The sequence below is a fragment of the Oncorhynchus clarkii genome, chromosome 11, assembly GCF_045791955.1.
Source record: "Oncorhynchus clarkii lewisi isolate Uvic-CL-2024 chromosome 11, UVic_Ocla_1.0, whole genome shotgun sequence".
Classification (NCBI taxonomy): domain Eukaryota; kingdom Metazoa; phylum Chordata; class Actinopteri; order Salmoniformes; family Salmonidae; genus Oncorhynchus; species Oncorhynchus clarkii.
In genome coordinates, this window is record NC_092157.1 from 2,271,066 (window position 1) to 2,287,500 (window position 16,435).

The window sequence follows — 16,435 nt, forward strand, 5'->3', positions numbered from 1 at the left end:
GACGTTATTATAAATTAAATGAAACTGTTTCATAAAAATGTACGTATGAAAACCATAACTGGCATGCAGATCGAATGAAATTGTAAGATAAATTGACATTCCACAAACAAAGGTTTCTGACTCACGTATAGCCTATTACCTGCACATCTTGTCATGATGTGTGTTTTGTCCTATATATATATATTTTTTTAATCCCAGCCCCCGTCCCCACAGGAGGCCTTTTGCTAGGCCGTCATTGTAAATAAGAATTTGTTCTTACTGTAACTGACTTGCATGGTTAACTAAAGGTTAAATATTAAAATGTACATTTAAAAAAATGACTGGCAACTTCAGGAGAGTAATGGCAGAATCTGCGAAAGCCAGCAAGAGCGGGAAGAGAATGGTTAAGTTAGGTTATCTAGATCTCTGGCGCCCTCTCGAGGAATTTGTCTCATTTCATCAAACTATAAGCTTAAAGCATCAGACAAGATCAATGCATATAGTGGATTTTATTAAAACACATAGCTTGTCTATATATGGAAAAATACACATCCCAAAATTTTGAAAGAACAGATGACTTTAGGTCAACAAATATTTTTTTAACTCAGGGACAGCCCTAGTCTTTATAGACTTATCAGTGACAGGAGTAACTGTCTCTTTAGACATATCAGTGACAGGAGTAAGAACTGTCTCTATTGACATATCAGTGACAGGAGTAAGAACTGTCTCTATAGACATATCAGTGACAGGAGTAACTGTCTTTATAGACATATCAGTGACAGGAGGAGTAACTGTCTTTATAGACATATCAGTGACAGGAGGAGTAACTGTCTTTATAGACATATCAGTGACAGGAGTAACTGTCTCTATAGACATATCAGTGACAGGAGTAGCTGTCTCTATAGACATATCAGTGACAGGTGTAAGAACTCTGTAACAGTAACTGTCTACTTCGTTGTCTGTCTGTCCATCTCTCCTCCCCTCTTTCGCTCCATGTTTCACTTCATTCAGGGATATAAACATAGACATGGGGAATGGTTAGAAGCTTGGATGGTAAACAGAATACATCATCAAGCACATGTGGATCTGAACAGCCCGCAACGCTGCTGTCTCCAGAGAGTCTCTATTCCTCTGCAGAGACTTTACTGTGTGACTATGAATGGATGTGTTCACTCTGTCTATGTAACTGTGTCTGGAGCTAACTCAATACAAACCAACCCAGCTGTATGAAAGACATCTTTGGTAGAATCTCTAGAAGACGTCTTCAATGAACCATCCGCTACCATACTACCATTGAATATGATGAATGGACAAATCCTCAGAAATCTTGCTTGATAATGCGCAGGGTATTGGAAGCTGAGGGCAAGCGGAAATATTTCACACTGCTGTGCTATTCAGAGGTATATTTACTGGACCATACTGTAGGTTGGATGGTTCAGAGAGGTATATTTACTGGACCATACTGTAGGTTGGATGGTTCAGAGGTATATTTACTGGACCATACTGTAGGATGGATGGTTCAGAGGTATATTTACTGGACCATACTGTAGGATGGATGGTTCAGAGGTATATTTACTGGACCATACTGTAGGTTGGATGGTTCAGAGGTATATTTACTGGACCATACTGTAGGTTGGATGGTTCAGAGGTATATTTACTGGACCATACTGTAGGTTGGATGGTTCAGAGAGGTATATTTACTGGACCATACTGTAGGTTGGATGGTTCAGAGAGGTATATTTACTGGACCGTACTGTAGGTTGGATGGTTCAGAGGTATATTTACTGGACCATACTGTAGGTTGGATGGTTCAGAGGTATATTTACTGGACCATACTGTAGGTTGGATAGTTCAGAGAAAGACTTACTGGACTCTGGGACCTGTGTGGAGGTCAGAGGGTTCCAATTTCCCAACAGTTTCAACAGAGCGGTTCAAGAACATTGTCCCCGCTGTGTCCTGTGAGTGAGTGATAGAGCTGGAGAGAGAGAGATGCCCTGGCCGTGTGTGAGGGATAGGGGGTAAGCTCAGGTCACTGCGTGCCCTGTCCCAGCCAGGCCTCCTTGCTATGTTTACTGCGGTTTTGGGACAGGGCCTAGGTCCTAGCAGCACAAAGACACGTTGTTGTTACTGACTCTCTAACCTTTGAAGGCTTGTCTCTGTAGGCGGAGCTCTTGTCCTGCCTTTTCCGAGACTCTGTAGCATCCTTCCCTCTCTTTCTTTGCCTTTCTTTTCTTAATTTCTTTCTGTCCTCCCTATCCGTAACAATTTAAGTTGCCCTCAGGCTTGGTCACTGGGTGCCACTTCCATCCTTGGAAGTTCTAGAACTCATTAGTCATCACGGAACTCGCAAATTAGATATTTTTTCATCCCTGTCCGGCTGGCCCAGTCCTGGTCTTTAGCCTGGTCAAGAGGAGGGTGGCCCTGTAGAGCTGTGTGGGCTGGAGGATCAGAGAGTCATGGGGAAACAACTCTCTCCTCTGTCTACTGTCTCATCTTGGAGGGACCAGCTCTCAACCTCTTCAGAGAGGGACCAGCTCTCAACCTCTTCAGAGAGGGACCAGCTCTCAACCTCTTCTTGGAGGGACCAGCTCTCAACCTCTACTGGGAGGAACCAGCTCTCAACCTCTACTGGTAGGAACCAGCTCTCAACCTCTACTGGAAGGAATCAGCTCTCAACCTCTTCAGAGAGGGACCAGCTCTCAACCTCTTCTGAGAGGGACCAGCTCTCAACCTCTTCTGAGAGGGACCAGCTCTCAACCTCTTCAGAGAGGGACCAGCTCTCAACCTCTTCAGAGAGGGACCAGCTCTCAGCCTCTTCAGAGAGGGACCAGCTCTCAACCTCTTCAGAGAGGGACCAGCTCTCAACCTCTTCAGAGAGGGACCAGCTCTCAACCTCTACTGGGAGGAACCAGCTCTCAACCTCTACTGGGAGGAACCAGCTCTCAACCTCTTCAGAGAGGGACCAGCTCTCAACCTCATCTGAGAGGGACCAGCTCTCAACCTCTTCTGAGAGGGACCAGCTCTCAACCTCTTCAGAGAGGGACCAGCTCTCAACCTCTTCAGAGAGGGACCAGCTCTCAACCTCTTCTGAGAGGGACCAGCTCTCAACCTCTTCTGAGAGGGACCAGCTCTCAACCTCTTCTGAGAGGGACCAGCTCTCAACCTCTTCTGAGAGGGACCAGCTCTCAACCTCTTCAGAGAGGGACCAGCTCTCAACCTCTACTGCGAGGGACCAGCTCTCAACCTCTTCTTGGAGGGACCAGCTCTCAACCTCTACTGGGAGGAACCAGCTCTCAACCTCTACTGGTAGGATCCAGCTCTCAACCTCTACTGGAAGGAATCAGCTCTCAACCTCTTCAGAGAGGGACCAGCTCTCAACCTCTTCTGAGAGGGACCAGCTCTCAACCTCTTCTGAGAGGGACCAGCTCTCAACCTCTTCAGAGAGGGACCAGCTCTCAACCTCTTCAGAGAGGGACCAGCTCTCAGCCTCTTCAGAGAGGGACCAGCTCTCAACCTCTTCAGAGAGGGACCAGCTCTCAACCTCTTCAGAGAGGGACCAGCTCTCAACCTCTACTGGGAGGAACCAGCTCTCAACCTCTACTGGGAGGAACCAGCTCTCAACCTCTTCAGAGAGGGACCAGCTCTCAACCTCATCTGAGAGGGACCAGCTCTCAACCTCTTCTGAGAGGGACCAGCTCTCAACCTCTTCAGAGAGGGACCAGCTCTCAACCTCTTCAGAGAGGGACCAGCTCTCAACCTCTTCTGAGAGGGACCAGCTCTCAACCTCTTCTGAGAGGGACCAGCTCTCAACCTCTTCTGAGAGGGACCAGCTCTCAACCTCTTCTGAGAGGGACCAGCTCTCAACCTCTTCAGAGAGGGACCAGCTCTCAACCTCTACTGCGAGGGACCAGCTCTCAACTTCTACTGCGAGGGACCAGCTCTCAACCTCTTCAGAGAGGGACCAGCTCTCAACCTCTACTGCGAGGGACCAGCATGCTTACTTACAAGCCCTTAACCAACAGTGCAGTTCAAGAAGAGTTAAGAAAATATTTACCAAATAAACTACAGTATAACATTATAAAAAGTAACACAATAAAATAACAACAACGAGGCTATATACAGGGGGTACCGGTACCGAGTCAGTGTGGAGGCTATATATAGGGGGTACCGGTACTGAGTCACTGTGCGGGGGTACAGGTTAGTTGAGGTAATTTGCACATGTAGGTAGGGGTGAAGTGACTATGCATAGATAATAAACAGTGAGTAGCAGCAATTTACAAAACAAATGAAGGGGACAAATGTAAAGAGTCCGGTGGCCTTTGATTAAGCTGTTAAGGAGCCTTTTGGTCCTTGACTTGTCGCTCCGGTCCCACTTGCCGTGCGGAAAACAGTCTATGACTTGGGTGACTGGAGTCTCTGACAATTTTATGGGCTTTCCTCTGACACAACCTATTACATAAGTCCTGGATGTCAGGAAGCTTGGCCCCAGTGATGTACTGGGCTGTACGCACTACCCTCTGTAGTGCCTTGAGGTCAGATGCCGAGCAGTTACTATACCAGGCGGTGATGCAACCGGTCAGGATACTCTCGATGGTGCAGCTGTAGAACTATTTGAGGATCTGGGGACCCATGCCAAATATTTTCAGGGTCTTCAGGGAGGGTCCCACTCAAACGTGGTTTCATTGAGTCTGAACACACATAATTGCTCTTCTCTGTTGTCAATTAGAGTTTGATTGTACATGTTGCAAGTGTTGTTGACTTTTAGAATGCATATCATTTTCTGTTTATGATTAATGGAGTAAAAAGTGTTAGTAAAAGTGAGAAATTATGTTTGTGAATAAAATACCTAATTGGATGAGTTATTGAAAACAACGGTAACACTTTATATTGATATGATCTACTACAGTGGTCACCAACCTTTCCTGAGGCGAGATCACTTCCGGGTCAAAATGCAAGCTGAGATTTACTACAGTGTTCACCAACCTTTCCCTGAGTCGAGATCACTTCATTTTACTGGGCTGTTGGTTACCTGCTGCAACTGAAGGTCAACGAGGTCAAATCACGAGGTCAGTGATCTTCAGGTCGAAAGGTCGGAGGTCTAGAAAGCCGCCCGAGTTTCCGACTTGGAATTCCAAGTTGAATGACCGACCGTTCAAAACTATGTTTCCCAACCGCCTCTCACGGTCCCCGCTCTCTCCTTCTTTTCCTCCGGTGAGACTGATCAGAGAGTGAGGGGACACGGTCTTCCACCTGCTCTCTCCTTCTTTTCCTCCGGTGAGACTGATCAGAGAGAGAGGGGACACGGTCTTCCACCTGCTCTCTCCTTCTTTTCCTCCGGTGAGACTGATCAGAGAGAGAGAGGACATGGTCTTCCACCTGCTCTCTCCTTCTTTTCCTCCGGTGAGACTGATCAGAGAGAGAGGGGACACGGTCTTCCACCTGCTCTCTCCTTCTTTTCCTCCGGTGAGACTGATCAGAGAGAGAGGGGACACGGTCTTCCACCTGCTCTCTCCTTCTTTTCCTCCGGTGAGACTGATCAGAGAGAGAGAGGGGACACGGTGGTCCACCTGCTCTCTCCTTCTTTTCCTCCGGTTTTCCTCCGGTGAGACTGATCAGAGAGAGAGGGGACACGGTCTTCCACCTGCTCTCTCCTTCTTTTCCTCCGGTGAGACTGATCAGAGAGAGAGGGGACACGGTCTTCCACCTGCTCTCTCCTTCTTTTCCTCCGGTGAGACTGATCAGAGAGAGAGGGGACACGGTCTTCCACCTGCTCTCTCCTTCTTTTCCTCCGGTGAGACTGATCAGAGAGAGAGGGGACACGGTCGTCCACCTGCTCTCTCCTTCTTTTTCTCCGGTGAGACTGATCAGAGAGAGAGGGGACACGGTCTTCCACCTGCTCTCTCCTTCTTTTCCTCCGGTGAGACTGATCAGAGAGAGAGAGGGGACACGGTCGTCCACCTGCTCTCTCCTTTTTTTTCTCCGGTGAGACTGATCAGAGAGAGAGGGGACACGGTCTTCCACCTGCTCTCTCCTTCTTTTCCTCCGGTGAGACTGATCAGAGAGAGAGAGGGGACACGGTCTTCCACCTGCTCTCTCCTTCTTTTCCTCCGGTGAGACTGATCAGAGAGAGAGGGGTAACGGTCTTCCACCTGCTCTCTCCTTCTTTTCCTCCGGTGAGACTGATCAGAGAGAGAGGGGACACGGTCTTCCACCTGCTCTCTCCTTCTTTTCCTCCGGTGAGCCTGATCAGAGAGAGAGGGGATACGTCGTCCACCTGCTCTCTCCTTCTTTTCCTCCGGTGAGACTGATCAGAGAGAGAGAGGACACGGTCTTCCACCTGCTCTCTCCTTCTTTTCCTCCGGTGAGACTGATCAGAGAGAGAGGGGACACGGTCTTCCACCTGCTCTCTCCTTCTTTTCCTCCGGTGAGACTGATCAGAGAGAGAGGGGACACGGTCTTCCACCTGCTCTCTCCTTCTTTTCCTCCGGTGAGACTGATCAGAGAGAGAGAGGGGACACGGTGGTCCACCTGCTCTCTCCTTCTTTTCCTCCGGTGAGACTGATCAGAGAGAGAGGGGACACGGTCTTCCACCTGCTCTCTCCTTCTTTTCCTCCGGTGAGACTGATCAGAGAGAGAGGGGACACGGTCTTCCACCTGCTCTCTCCTTCTTTTCCTCCGGTGAGACTGATCAGAGAGAGAGGGGACACGGTCTTCCACCTGCTCTCTCCTTCTTTTCCTCCGGTGAGACTGATCAGAGAGAGAGGGGACACGGTCGTCCACCTGCTCTCTCCTTCTTTTTCTCCGGTGAGACTGATCAGAGAGAGAGGGGACACGGTCTTCCACCTGCTCTCTCCTTCTTTTCCTCCGGTGAGACTGATCAGAGAGAGAGAGGGGACACGGTCGTCCACCTGCTCTCTCCTTTTTTTTCTCCGGTGAGACTGATCAGAGAGAGAGGGGACACGGTCTTCCACCTGCTCTCTCCTTCTTTTCCTCCGGTGAGACTGATCAGAGAGAGAGAGGGGACACGGTCTTCCACCTGCGCTCTCCTTCTTTTCCTCCGGTGAGACTGATCAGAGAGAGAGGGGTAACGGTCTTCCACCTGCTCTCTCCTTCTTTTCCTCCGGTGAGACTGATCAGAGAGAGAGGGGACACGGTCTTCCACCTGCTCTCTCCTTCTTTTCCTCCGGTGAGCCTGATCAGAGAGAGAGGGGACACGTCGTCCACCTGCTCTCTCCTTCTTTTCCTCCGGTGAGACTGATCAGAGAGAGAGGGGACACGGTCGTCCACCTGCTCTCTCCTTCTTTTCCTCCGGTGAGACTGATCAGAGAGAGAGGGGACACGGTCGTCCACCTGCTCTCTCCTTCTTTTCCTCCGGTGAGACTGATCAGAGAGAGAGGGGACACGGTCTTCCACCTGCTCTCTCCTTCTTTTCCTCCGGTGAGACTGATCAGAGAGAGAGGGGACACGGTCGTCCACCTGCTCTCTCCTTCTTTTCCTCCGGTGAGACTGATCAGAGAGAGAGAGGGGACACGGTCGTCCACCTGCTCTCTCCTTCTTTTCCTCCGGTGAGACTGATCAGAGAGAGAGGGGACACGGTCTTCCACCTGCTCTCTCCTTCTTTTCCTCCGGTGAGACTGATCAGAGAGAGAGGGGACACGGTCTTCCACCTGCTCTCTCCTTCTTTTCCTCCGGTGAGACTGATCAGAGAGAGAGGGGACACGGTCTTCCACCTGCTCTCTCCTTCTTTTCCTCCGGTGAGACTGATCAGAGAGAGAGGGGTAACGGTCTTCCACCTGCTCTCTCCTTCTTTTCCTCCGGTGAGACTGATCAGAGAGAGAGGGGACACGGTCTTCCACCTGCTCTCTCCTTCTTTTCCTCCGGTGAGCCTGATCAGAGAGAGAGGGGACACGTCGTCCACCTGCTCTCTCCTTCTTTTCCTGCGGTGAGACTGATCAGAGAGAGAGGGGACACGGTCGTCCACCTGCTCTCTCCTTCTTTTCCTCCGGTGAGACTGATCAGAGAGAGAGGGGACACGGTCGTCCACCTGCTCTCTCCTTCTTTTCCTCCGGTGAGACTGATCAGAGAGAGAGGGGACACGGTCTTCCACCTGCTCTCTCCTTCTTTTCCTCCGGTGAGACTGATCAGAGAGAGAGGGGACACGGTCGTCCACCTGCTCTCTCCTTCTTTTCCTCCGGTGAGACTGATCAGAGAGAGAGGGGACACGGTCTTCCACCTGCTCTCTCCTTCTTTTCCTCCGGTGAGACTGATCAGAGAGAGAGGGGACACGGTCGTCCACCTGCTCTCTCCTTCTTTTCCTCCGGTGAGACTGATCAGAGAGAGAGAGGGGACACGGTCGTCCACCTGCTCTCTCCTTCTTTTCCTCCGGTGAGACTGATCAGAGAGAGAGGGGACACGGTCTTCCACCTGCTCTCTCCTTCTTTTCCTCCGGTGAGACTGATCAGAGAGAGAGGGGACACGGTCTTCCACCTGCTCTCTCCTTCTTTTCCTCCGGTGAGACTGATCAGAGAGAGAGAGGGGACACGGTCTTCCACCTGCTCTCTCCTTCCTTTCCTCCGGTGAGACTGATCAGGTAGGCCAGTTGAGAACAAGTTCTCACTTACAGCTGTGACCTGGCCAAGATAAAGCAAAGCAGTTCGACAAAAACAACAACACAGAGTTACACATGGAATAAACAAACGTACAGTCAATAACACAATAGAATAATCTGTATACAGTGTGTGCAAATGGCGTGAGGAGGTAACACTATAAATAGGCCAATAGTGGCGAAGTAATTACAATTTAGCAGATTAACACTGGAGTGAAAGATGAGCAGATGATGAATGTGCAAGTAGAAGTACTGGGGTGCAAAGAGCAAAATAAATAAATACAGTATGGGGATGAGGTAGTTGGATGGGCTGTTTACAGATGGGCTTTGTACAGGTGCAGTGATCTGTGAGCTGCTCTGACAGCTGGTGCTTGAAGTTAATGAGGGAGATAAGAGTCTCCAGCTTCAGTGATTTTTGCAGTTCGTTCCAGTCATTGGCAGCAGAAAACTTGAAGGACAGAGGAGGTGTTGGTTTTGGGGATGACCAGTGAGATATACCTGCTGGAGCGCGTGCTACGGGTGGGTGTTGTTATGGTGACCAGTGAGATATACCTGCTGGAGCGCGTGCTACGGGTGGGTGTTGTTATGGTGACCAGTGAGATATACCTGCTGGAGCGCGTGCTACGGGTGGGTGTTGTTATGGTGACCAGTGAGTTGAGATAAGGTTGGAGCTTTACCTAGCAACGACTTATAGATGTCCTGCAGCCAGTGGGTCTGGCGATGAATATGTAGCGAGGGCCAGCAGACTAGAGCATACAGGTCGCAGTGGTGGGTGGTATATGGGGCTTTGGTGACAAAACGGATGGCACTGTGACAGACTGCAACCAGTCGATCGCGACCACTGCTCTACAGACTACCAGTAACAATTCAACTAACTATCTACTAACCCTAACCTTAACCCTTATCCTAACCCTAGCTCTAACCCTAACCTCAACCCTTATCCTAACCCTAACCTTAACCCTTATCCTAACCCTAACCTTAACCCTTATCCTAACCCTAACCTCATCCTTTACCCCAGGGATCATCAACTAGATTCAGCTTCGGCCAATGTTTTCTTGAGCGGATGGACGGGTGGCTGGAACATGATTACTAATCATTTGTAGACCGCAAATGAACCCCAAGAAGCTCAAACCGATATCATTTTTTGACTAAAACATAATAATTTCAAACCTTGATTACATTTGTATGCGATCACGTGTCTCTCTATTGTACGTGGGAATACTTTGGAACAGATTTCTTAAATTAAAATCACTTGGAGCTGATTTATTGTGTTTTTAGTCTTTTATGTTCAACAATGAAAATGTAAAAATAAAAAAATGTACTTTTCTTTGCTCAGAAAACTTGGGCGGTGGCCAAATAAAACCACCCGCGGACCAAATTCGCAATGTTGGGGAACCCTACCTTAACCTTAACCCTTACTCTAACCTTAACCCTACCTTAACCTTAACCCTACCTTAACCTTAACCCTTACTCTAACCTTAACCCTACCTTAACCTTAACCCTACCTTAACCTTAACCCTTACTCTAACCTTAACCCTAACTTAACCTTAACCCTTACTCTAACCCTAACCCTAACCCTTAACCTTAACCCTACCTTAACCTTAACCCTACCTTAACCTTAACCCTTACTCTAACCTTAACCCTACCTTAACCTTAACCCTACCTTAACCTTAACCCTTACTCTAACCTTAACCCTTACTCTAACCTTAACGCTACCTTAACCTTAACCCTACCTTAACCTTAACCCTTACTCTAACCTTAACCCTTACTCTAACCTTAACCCTACCTTAACCTTAACCCCACCTTAACCTTAACCCTTACACTAACCTTAACCCTTACTCTAACCTTAACCCTTACTCTAACCTTAACCCTTACTCTAACCTTAACCCTTACTCTAACCTTAACCCTACCTTAACCTTAACCCTACCTTAACCTTAACCCTTACTCTAACCTTAACCCTTACTCTAACCTTAACCTTACTCTAACCTTAACCCTTACTCTAACCTTAACCCTTACTCTAACCTTAACCCTTACTCTAACCTTAACCCTACCTTAACCTTAACCCTACCTTAACCTTAACCCTACCTTAACCTTAACCCTACCTTAACCTTAACCCTTACTCTAAACTTAACCCTTACTCTAACCTTAACCCTTACTCTAACCTTAACCCTTACTCTAACCTTAACCCTACCTTAACCTTAACCCTAATCTCAACAGGCAGTTGCTTATCAACAGATTTCCATTACTGCAATGTGTCTGTGTGTTGTTTATTAACAGTATGTCTTGTATCAACAGGAGTATCCCACTGTGATGGTTGGAGTGTTCATCGAACAGCCCACTCCTTTCCTCTCTCAATTCTTCCAGAGACTCGCGACCCTCGACTACCCCAAACATAAACTTAACGTCTTCGTTCATAACAACGTGAGTATGGAGAATCTGCAGCTGGGCCTTGGCTCTTGGTCGACTCAGTATGGCAGAGTGCAAGACACAGCTTCCGATCCATCAACCATGTCCTCTTCTCTCTCTCAGCTCTCTGTAATTTAACTGTAACATTATAAATAATGATCTGTCTCTGTCTCTCTGTCTGTCTCGGCAGGAGGTTTACCATGAGAGACACATCCAGAAGTTTTGGGAGGAAAATAAAGAGGTGTTCAACAGCTTCAAGGTTGTGGGTCCGGAGGAGAACTTGAGCCAAGGAGAGGCCAGGAATATGGGCATGTACGTACGCTACCCGACCTGTGTGTATGTGTGATTCTTCTAGTTGTGTGTGTCTCCGTCTCTCAAACCTTAAACCTAAATCTCTCGTCCCCTAAACCTTCCCCCCCATCCTCACCTCAGAGAGACTAGGGCCCCTAAATCTTCCCCCCATCCTCACCTCAGAGAGACGAGGGCCCCTAAATCTTCCCCCAATCCTCACCTCAGAGAGACTAGGGCCCCTAAACCTTCCCCCCATCCTCACCTCAGAGAGACTAGGGCCCCTAATCCTTCCCCCCATCCTCACCTCAGAGAGACTAGGGCCCCTAATCCTTCCCCCCATCCTCAGAGAGACTAGGGCCCCTAAACCTTCCCCCCTCACCTCAGAAGGAACTGTCTAGCTTAGCCTGTTCCCAGATCTGTATGAACTAGCTACGTGACAAGGAACATAGGAGAAGGCAAGACAGCACGAACAGATCTGACCCCAGGCTACGTTAGACAACACAAACAGATATGGTACCAGGCTAGGTTAGACAGCACAAGCAGATCTGACCCCAGGCTAGGTTAGACAACACAAACAGACCTGGTACCAGGCTAGGTTAGACAACACAAACAGATCTAGCAACAGGCTAGGTTAGACAACACAAACAGATCTGACCCCAGGCTAGGTTAGACAACACAAACAGATCTGGTACCAGGCTAGGTTAGACAACACAAACAGATCTGGTACCAGGCTAGGTTAGACAACACAAGCAGATGTAGCACCAGGCTAGGTTAGGCAACACAAACAGATGTAGCACCAGGCTAGGTTAGACAGCACAAACAGATCTGACCCCACGCTAGGTTAGACAACACAAACAGGTCTGGTACCAGGCTAGGTTAGACAGCACAAACAGATCTGACCCCAGGCTAGGTTAGACAACACAAACAGATCTGGTACCAGGCTACATTAGACAGCACACGCAGATCTGGTACCAGGCTAGGTTAGACAACACAAACAGATCTGACCCCAGGCTAGGTTAGACAACACAAACAAATCTGACCCTAGGCTAGGTTAGACAACATAAACATATCTGACCCCAGGCTAGGGTAGACAACACAAACATATCTGGTACCAGGCTAGGTTAGACTACACAAACAGATCTGGTACCAGGCTAGGTTAGACAGCACAAACAGATCTGGTACCAGGCTAGGTTAGACAGCACAAACAGATCTAGCACCAGGCTAAGGTTAGACAGCACAAGCAGATCTGACCCCAGGCTCTCAATGAACTCATTGAACTATCACAAAGAGAGCATGCCAATGTTTTAGGTCACTAGACAGGACAAGACAGAGTAGGACGGGACGGCATGGTGCATGACAGTACAGGACAGGACAGTTCAATTCAGGATGCCCCCCCCCCCCCCCCCATTATTCACAATCCTCTCTAAGGGTTATCAGTGGTCTGTAATCTTCAAATGAATATACTGTACATATACCTCAATTACACCCTTCATTGAGAACTGAATCTCTGTAGTAGGGAATTAGTAGTGTAAATTAGTAGTGTAAATTAGTAAGTAAATTAGGATCTAATCATTGGAAACTTGCAAAGTACAGCAAGACATATTGTAAAGTGTATGTTTGGTATCTAATCTCCCTATCATTATGATGTCTGTTGTAATTGATCAGCTGTAATTAATATCCCAATCATTGATTGGTTCCTCTTGTACCTGTCTGGTGGGAAGGGAGTGGGTCCATATGGGTCCATATGTGAGGACTAAATCTATTTTAAGACTTTACGTGCTCGGTAGCTCATCAGCCCATCGTTTATAATTATATTATAATGAATCAATGATTGATCAGACTCATTTCCTCCATGTGTATAACCAAGGGGGCTGTGTCGTAAGGACCCAGGCTGTGACTACTACCTCAGTATGGACGCTGACGTGATGCTCACCAACAGACAGACCCTGAAGATCCTCATCGAGCAGAACAGGTGTGTTGTTGTATTTCTGTCTCAGGCCGTTTGAACAGGAACAGGTGTGTTGTTGTATTTCTGTCTCAGGCCGTTTGAACAGGAACAGGTGTGTTGTTGTATTTCTGTCTCAGGCTGTTTGAACGGGAACAGGTGTGTTGTTGTATTTCTGTCTCAGGCTGTTTGAACAGGAACAGGTGTGTTGTTGTATTTCTGTCTCAGGCTGTTTGAACGGGAACAGGTGTGTTGTTGTATTTCTGTCTCAGGCTGTTTGAACAGGAACAGGTGTGTTGTTGTATTTCTGTCTCAGGCTGTTTGAACGGGAACAGGTGTGTTGTTGTATTTCTGTCTCAGGCTGTTTGAACAGGAACAGGTGTGTTGTTGTATTTCTGTCTCAGGCTGTTTGAACAGGAACAGGTGTGTTGTATTTCTGTCTCAGGCTGTTTGAACAGGAACAGGTGTGTTGTTGTATTTCTGTCTCAGGCTGTTTGAACAGGAACAGGTGTGTTGTTGTATTTCTGTCTCAGGCTGTTTGAACAGGAACAGGTGTGTTGTTGTATTTCTGTCTCAGGCTGTTTGATCGGGAACAGGTGTGTTGTATTTCTGTCTCAGGCTGTTTGAACAGGAACAGGTGTGTTGTTGTATTTCTGTCTCAGGCTGTTTGATCGGGAACAGGTGTGTTGTATTTCTGTCTCAGGCTGTTTGAACAGGAACAGGTGTGTTGTTGTATTTCTGTCTCAGGCTGTTTGAACAGGAACAGATGTGTTGTTGTATTTCTGTCTCAGGCTGTTTGAACAGGAACAGGTGTGTTGTTGTATTTCTGTCTCAGGCTGTTTGAACAGGAACAGGTGTGTTGTTGTATTTCTGTCTCAGGCTGTTTGAACAGGAACAGGTGTGTTGTTGTATTTCTGTCTCAGGCTGTTTGAACAGGAACAGGTGTGTTGTTGTATTTCTGTCTCAGGCTGTTTGAACAGGAACAGGTGTGTTGTTGTATTTCTGTCTCAGGCTGTTTGAACAGGAACAGGTGTGTTGTTGTTTTTCTGTCTCAGGCTGTTTGAACAGGAACAGGTGTGTTGTTGTATTTCTGTCTCAGGCTGTTTGAACAGGAACAGGTGTGTTGTTGTATATCTGTCTCAGGCTGTTTGAACAGGAACAGGTGTGTTGTTGTATTTCTGTCTCAGGCTGTTTGAACGGGAACAGGTGTGTTGTTGTATTTCTGTCTCAGGCTGTTTGAACAGGAACAGGTGTGTTGTTGTATTTCTGTCTCAGGCTGTTTGAACAGGAACAGGTGTGTTGTATTTCTGTCTCAGGCTGTTTGAACAGGAACAGGTGTGTTGTTGTATTTCTGTCTCAGGCTGTTTGAACAGGAACAGGTGTGTTGTTGTATTTCTGTCTCAGGCTGTTTGAACAGGAACAGGTGTGTTGTTGTATTTCTGTCTCAGGCTGTTTGATCGGGAACAGGTGTGTTGTATTTCTGTCTCAGGCTGTTTGAACAGGAACAGGTGTGTTGTTGTATTTCTGTCTCAGGCTGTTTGATCGGGAACAGGTGTGTTGTATTTCTGTCTCAGGCTGTTTGAACAGGAACAGGTGTGTTGTTGTATTTCTGTCTCAGGCTGTTTGAACAGGAACAGGTGTGTTGTATTTCTGTCTCAGGCTGTTAGAACAGGAACAGGTGTGTTGTATTTCTGTCTCAGGCTGTTTGAAGGGGAACAGGTGTGTTGTTGTATTTCTGTTTCAGGCTGTTTGAACAGGAACAGGTGTGTTGTTGTATTTCTGTTTCAGGCTGTTTGAACAGGAACAGGTGTGTTGTTGTATTTCTGTCTCAGGCTGTTTGAAGGGGAACAGGTGTGTTGTTGTATTTCTGTCTCAGGCTGTTTGAACAGGAACAGGTGTGTTGTATTTCTGTCTCAGGCTGTTTGAACAGGAACAGGTGTGTTGTTGTATTTCTGTTTCAGGCTGTTTGAACAGGAACAGATGTGTTGTTGTATTTCTGTCTCAGGCTGTTTGAACGGGAACAGGTGTGTTGTTGTATTTCTGTCTCAGGCTGTTTGATCAGGAACAGGTGTGTTGTTGTATTTCTGTCTCAGGCTGTTTGAACAGGAACAGGTGTGTTGTATTTCTGTCTCAGGCTGTTTGAACAGGAACAGGTGTGTTGTATTTCTGTCTCAGGCTGTTTGAACAGGAACAGGTGTGTTGTTGTATTTCTGTCTCAGGCTGTTTGAACGGGAACAGGTGTGTTGTTGTATTTCTGTCTCAGGTCGTTTGAACGGGAACAGGTGTGTTGTTGTATTTCTGTCTCAGGCTGTTTGAACGGGAACAGGTGTGTTGTTGTGATGTTGCTGTGGTCGTTACTATACAGAGGGATCGTCATAGGGACAGGAATCTGAATGATCTCAAACATTAAATGTTTATGTACGTTGCATGGGTAATATAGAACAGGGTGATAGATTATATTACTGCTGCAGACTGTTGAAGGTTATATTACTGTTGAAGGTTATATTACTGATGAAGGTTATATTACTGCTGAAGGTTATATTACTGCTGAAGTTTATGTTACTGATGAAGGTTATATTACTGATGAAGGTTATATTACTGATGAAGGTTATATTACTGATGAAGGTTATATTACTGTTGAAGGTTATATTTCTGATGAAGGTTATATTACTGCTGAAGGTTTTATTACTGTTGAAGGTTATATAACTGCTGAAGGTTATATTACTGATGAAGGTTATATTACTGTTGAAGGTTATATTACTGATGAAGGTTATGTTACTGATGAAGGTTATATTTCTGCTGAAGGTTATATTACTGCTGCAGACCGGTAAGGTTATATTACTGATGAAGGTTATATTACTGTTGAAGGTTATATTTCTGATGAAGGTTATATTACTGCTGAAGGTTATATTACTGTTGAAGGTTATATAACTGCTGAAGGTTATATTACTGATGAAGGTTATATTACTGTTGAAGGTTATATTACTGATGAAGGTTATACTACTGTTGAAGGTTATATTACTGATGAAGGTTATATTACTGATGAAGGTTATATTACTGTTGAAGGTTATATTACTGATGAAGGTTATATTACTGATGAAGGTTATATTACTAATGAAGGTTATATTACTGCTGCAGACCGGTAAGGTTATATTACTGATGAAGGTTATATTACTGCTGAAGGTTATATTACTGATGAAGGTTATATT

General features: G+C 46.8%; 1 protein-coding gene across 2 annotated transcripts in view; it reads left to right on the top strand.

The window, feature by feature from the left end:
* LOC139420124 (procollagen-lysine,2-oxoglutarate 5-dioxygenase 2-like) overlaps window positions 1–16,435 on the top strand; it is a 155,015-nt gene that overhangs the window by 88,935 nt on the left and 49,645 nt on the right. For both annotated transcript variants that reach the window (XM_071169863.1, XM_071169864.1), the window contains exons 9-11: window positions 10,880–11,005; window positions 11,181–11,302; window positions 13,149–13,253. In XM_071169863.1, coding sequence (XP_071025964.1) covers window positions 10,880–11,005; window positions 11,181–11,302; window positions 13,149–13,253 — 353 coding nt within the window. The remainder of the gene's footprint in view (window positions 1–10,879; window positions 11,006–11,180; window positions 11,303–13,148; window positions 13,254–16,435) is intronic.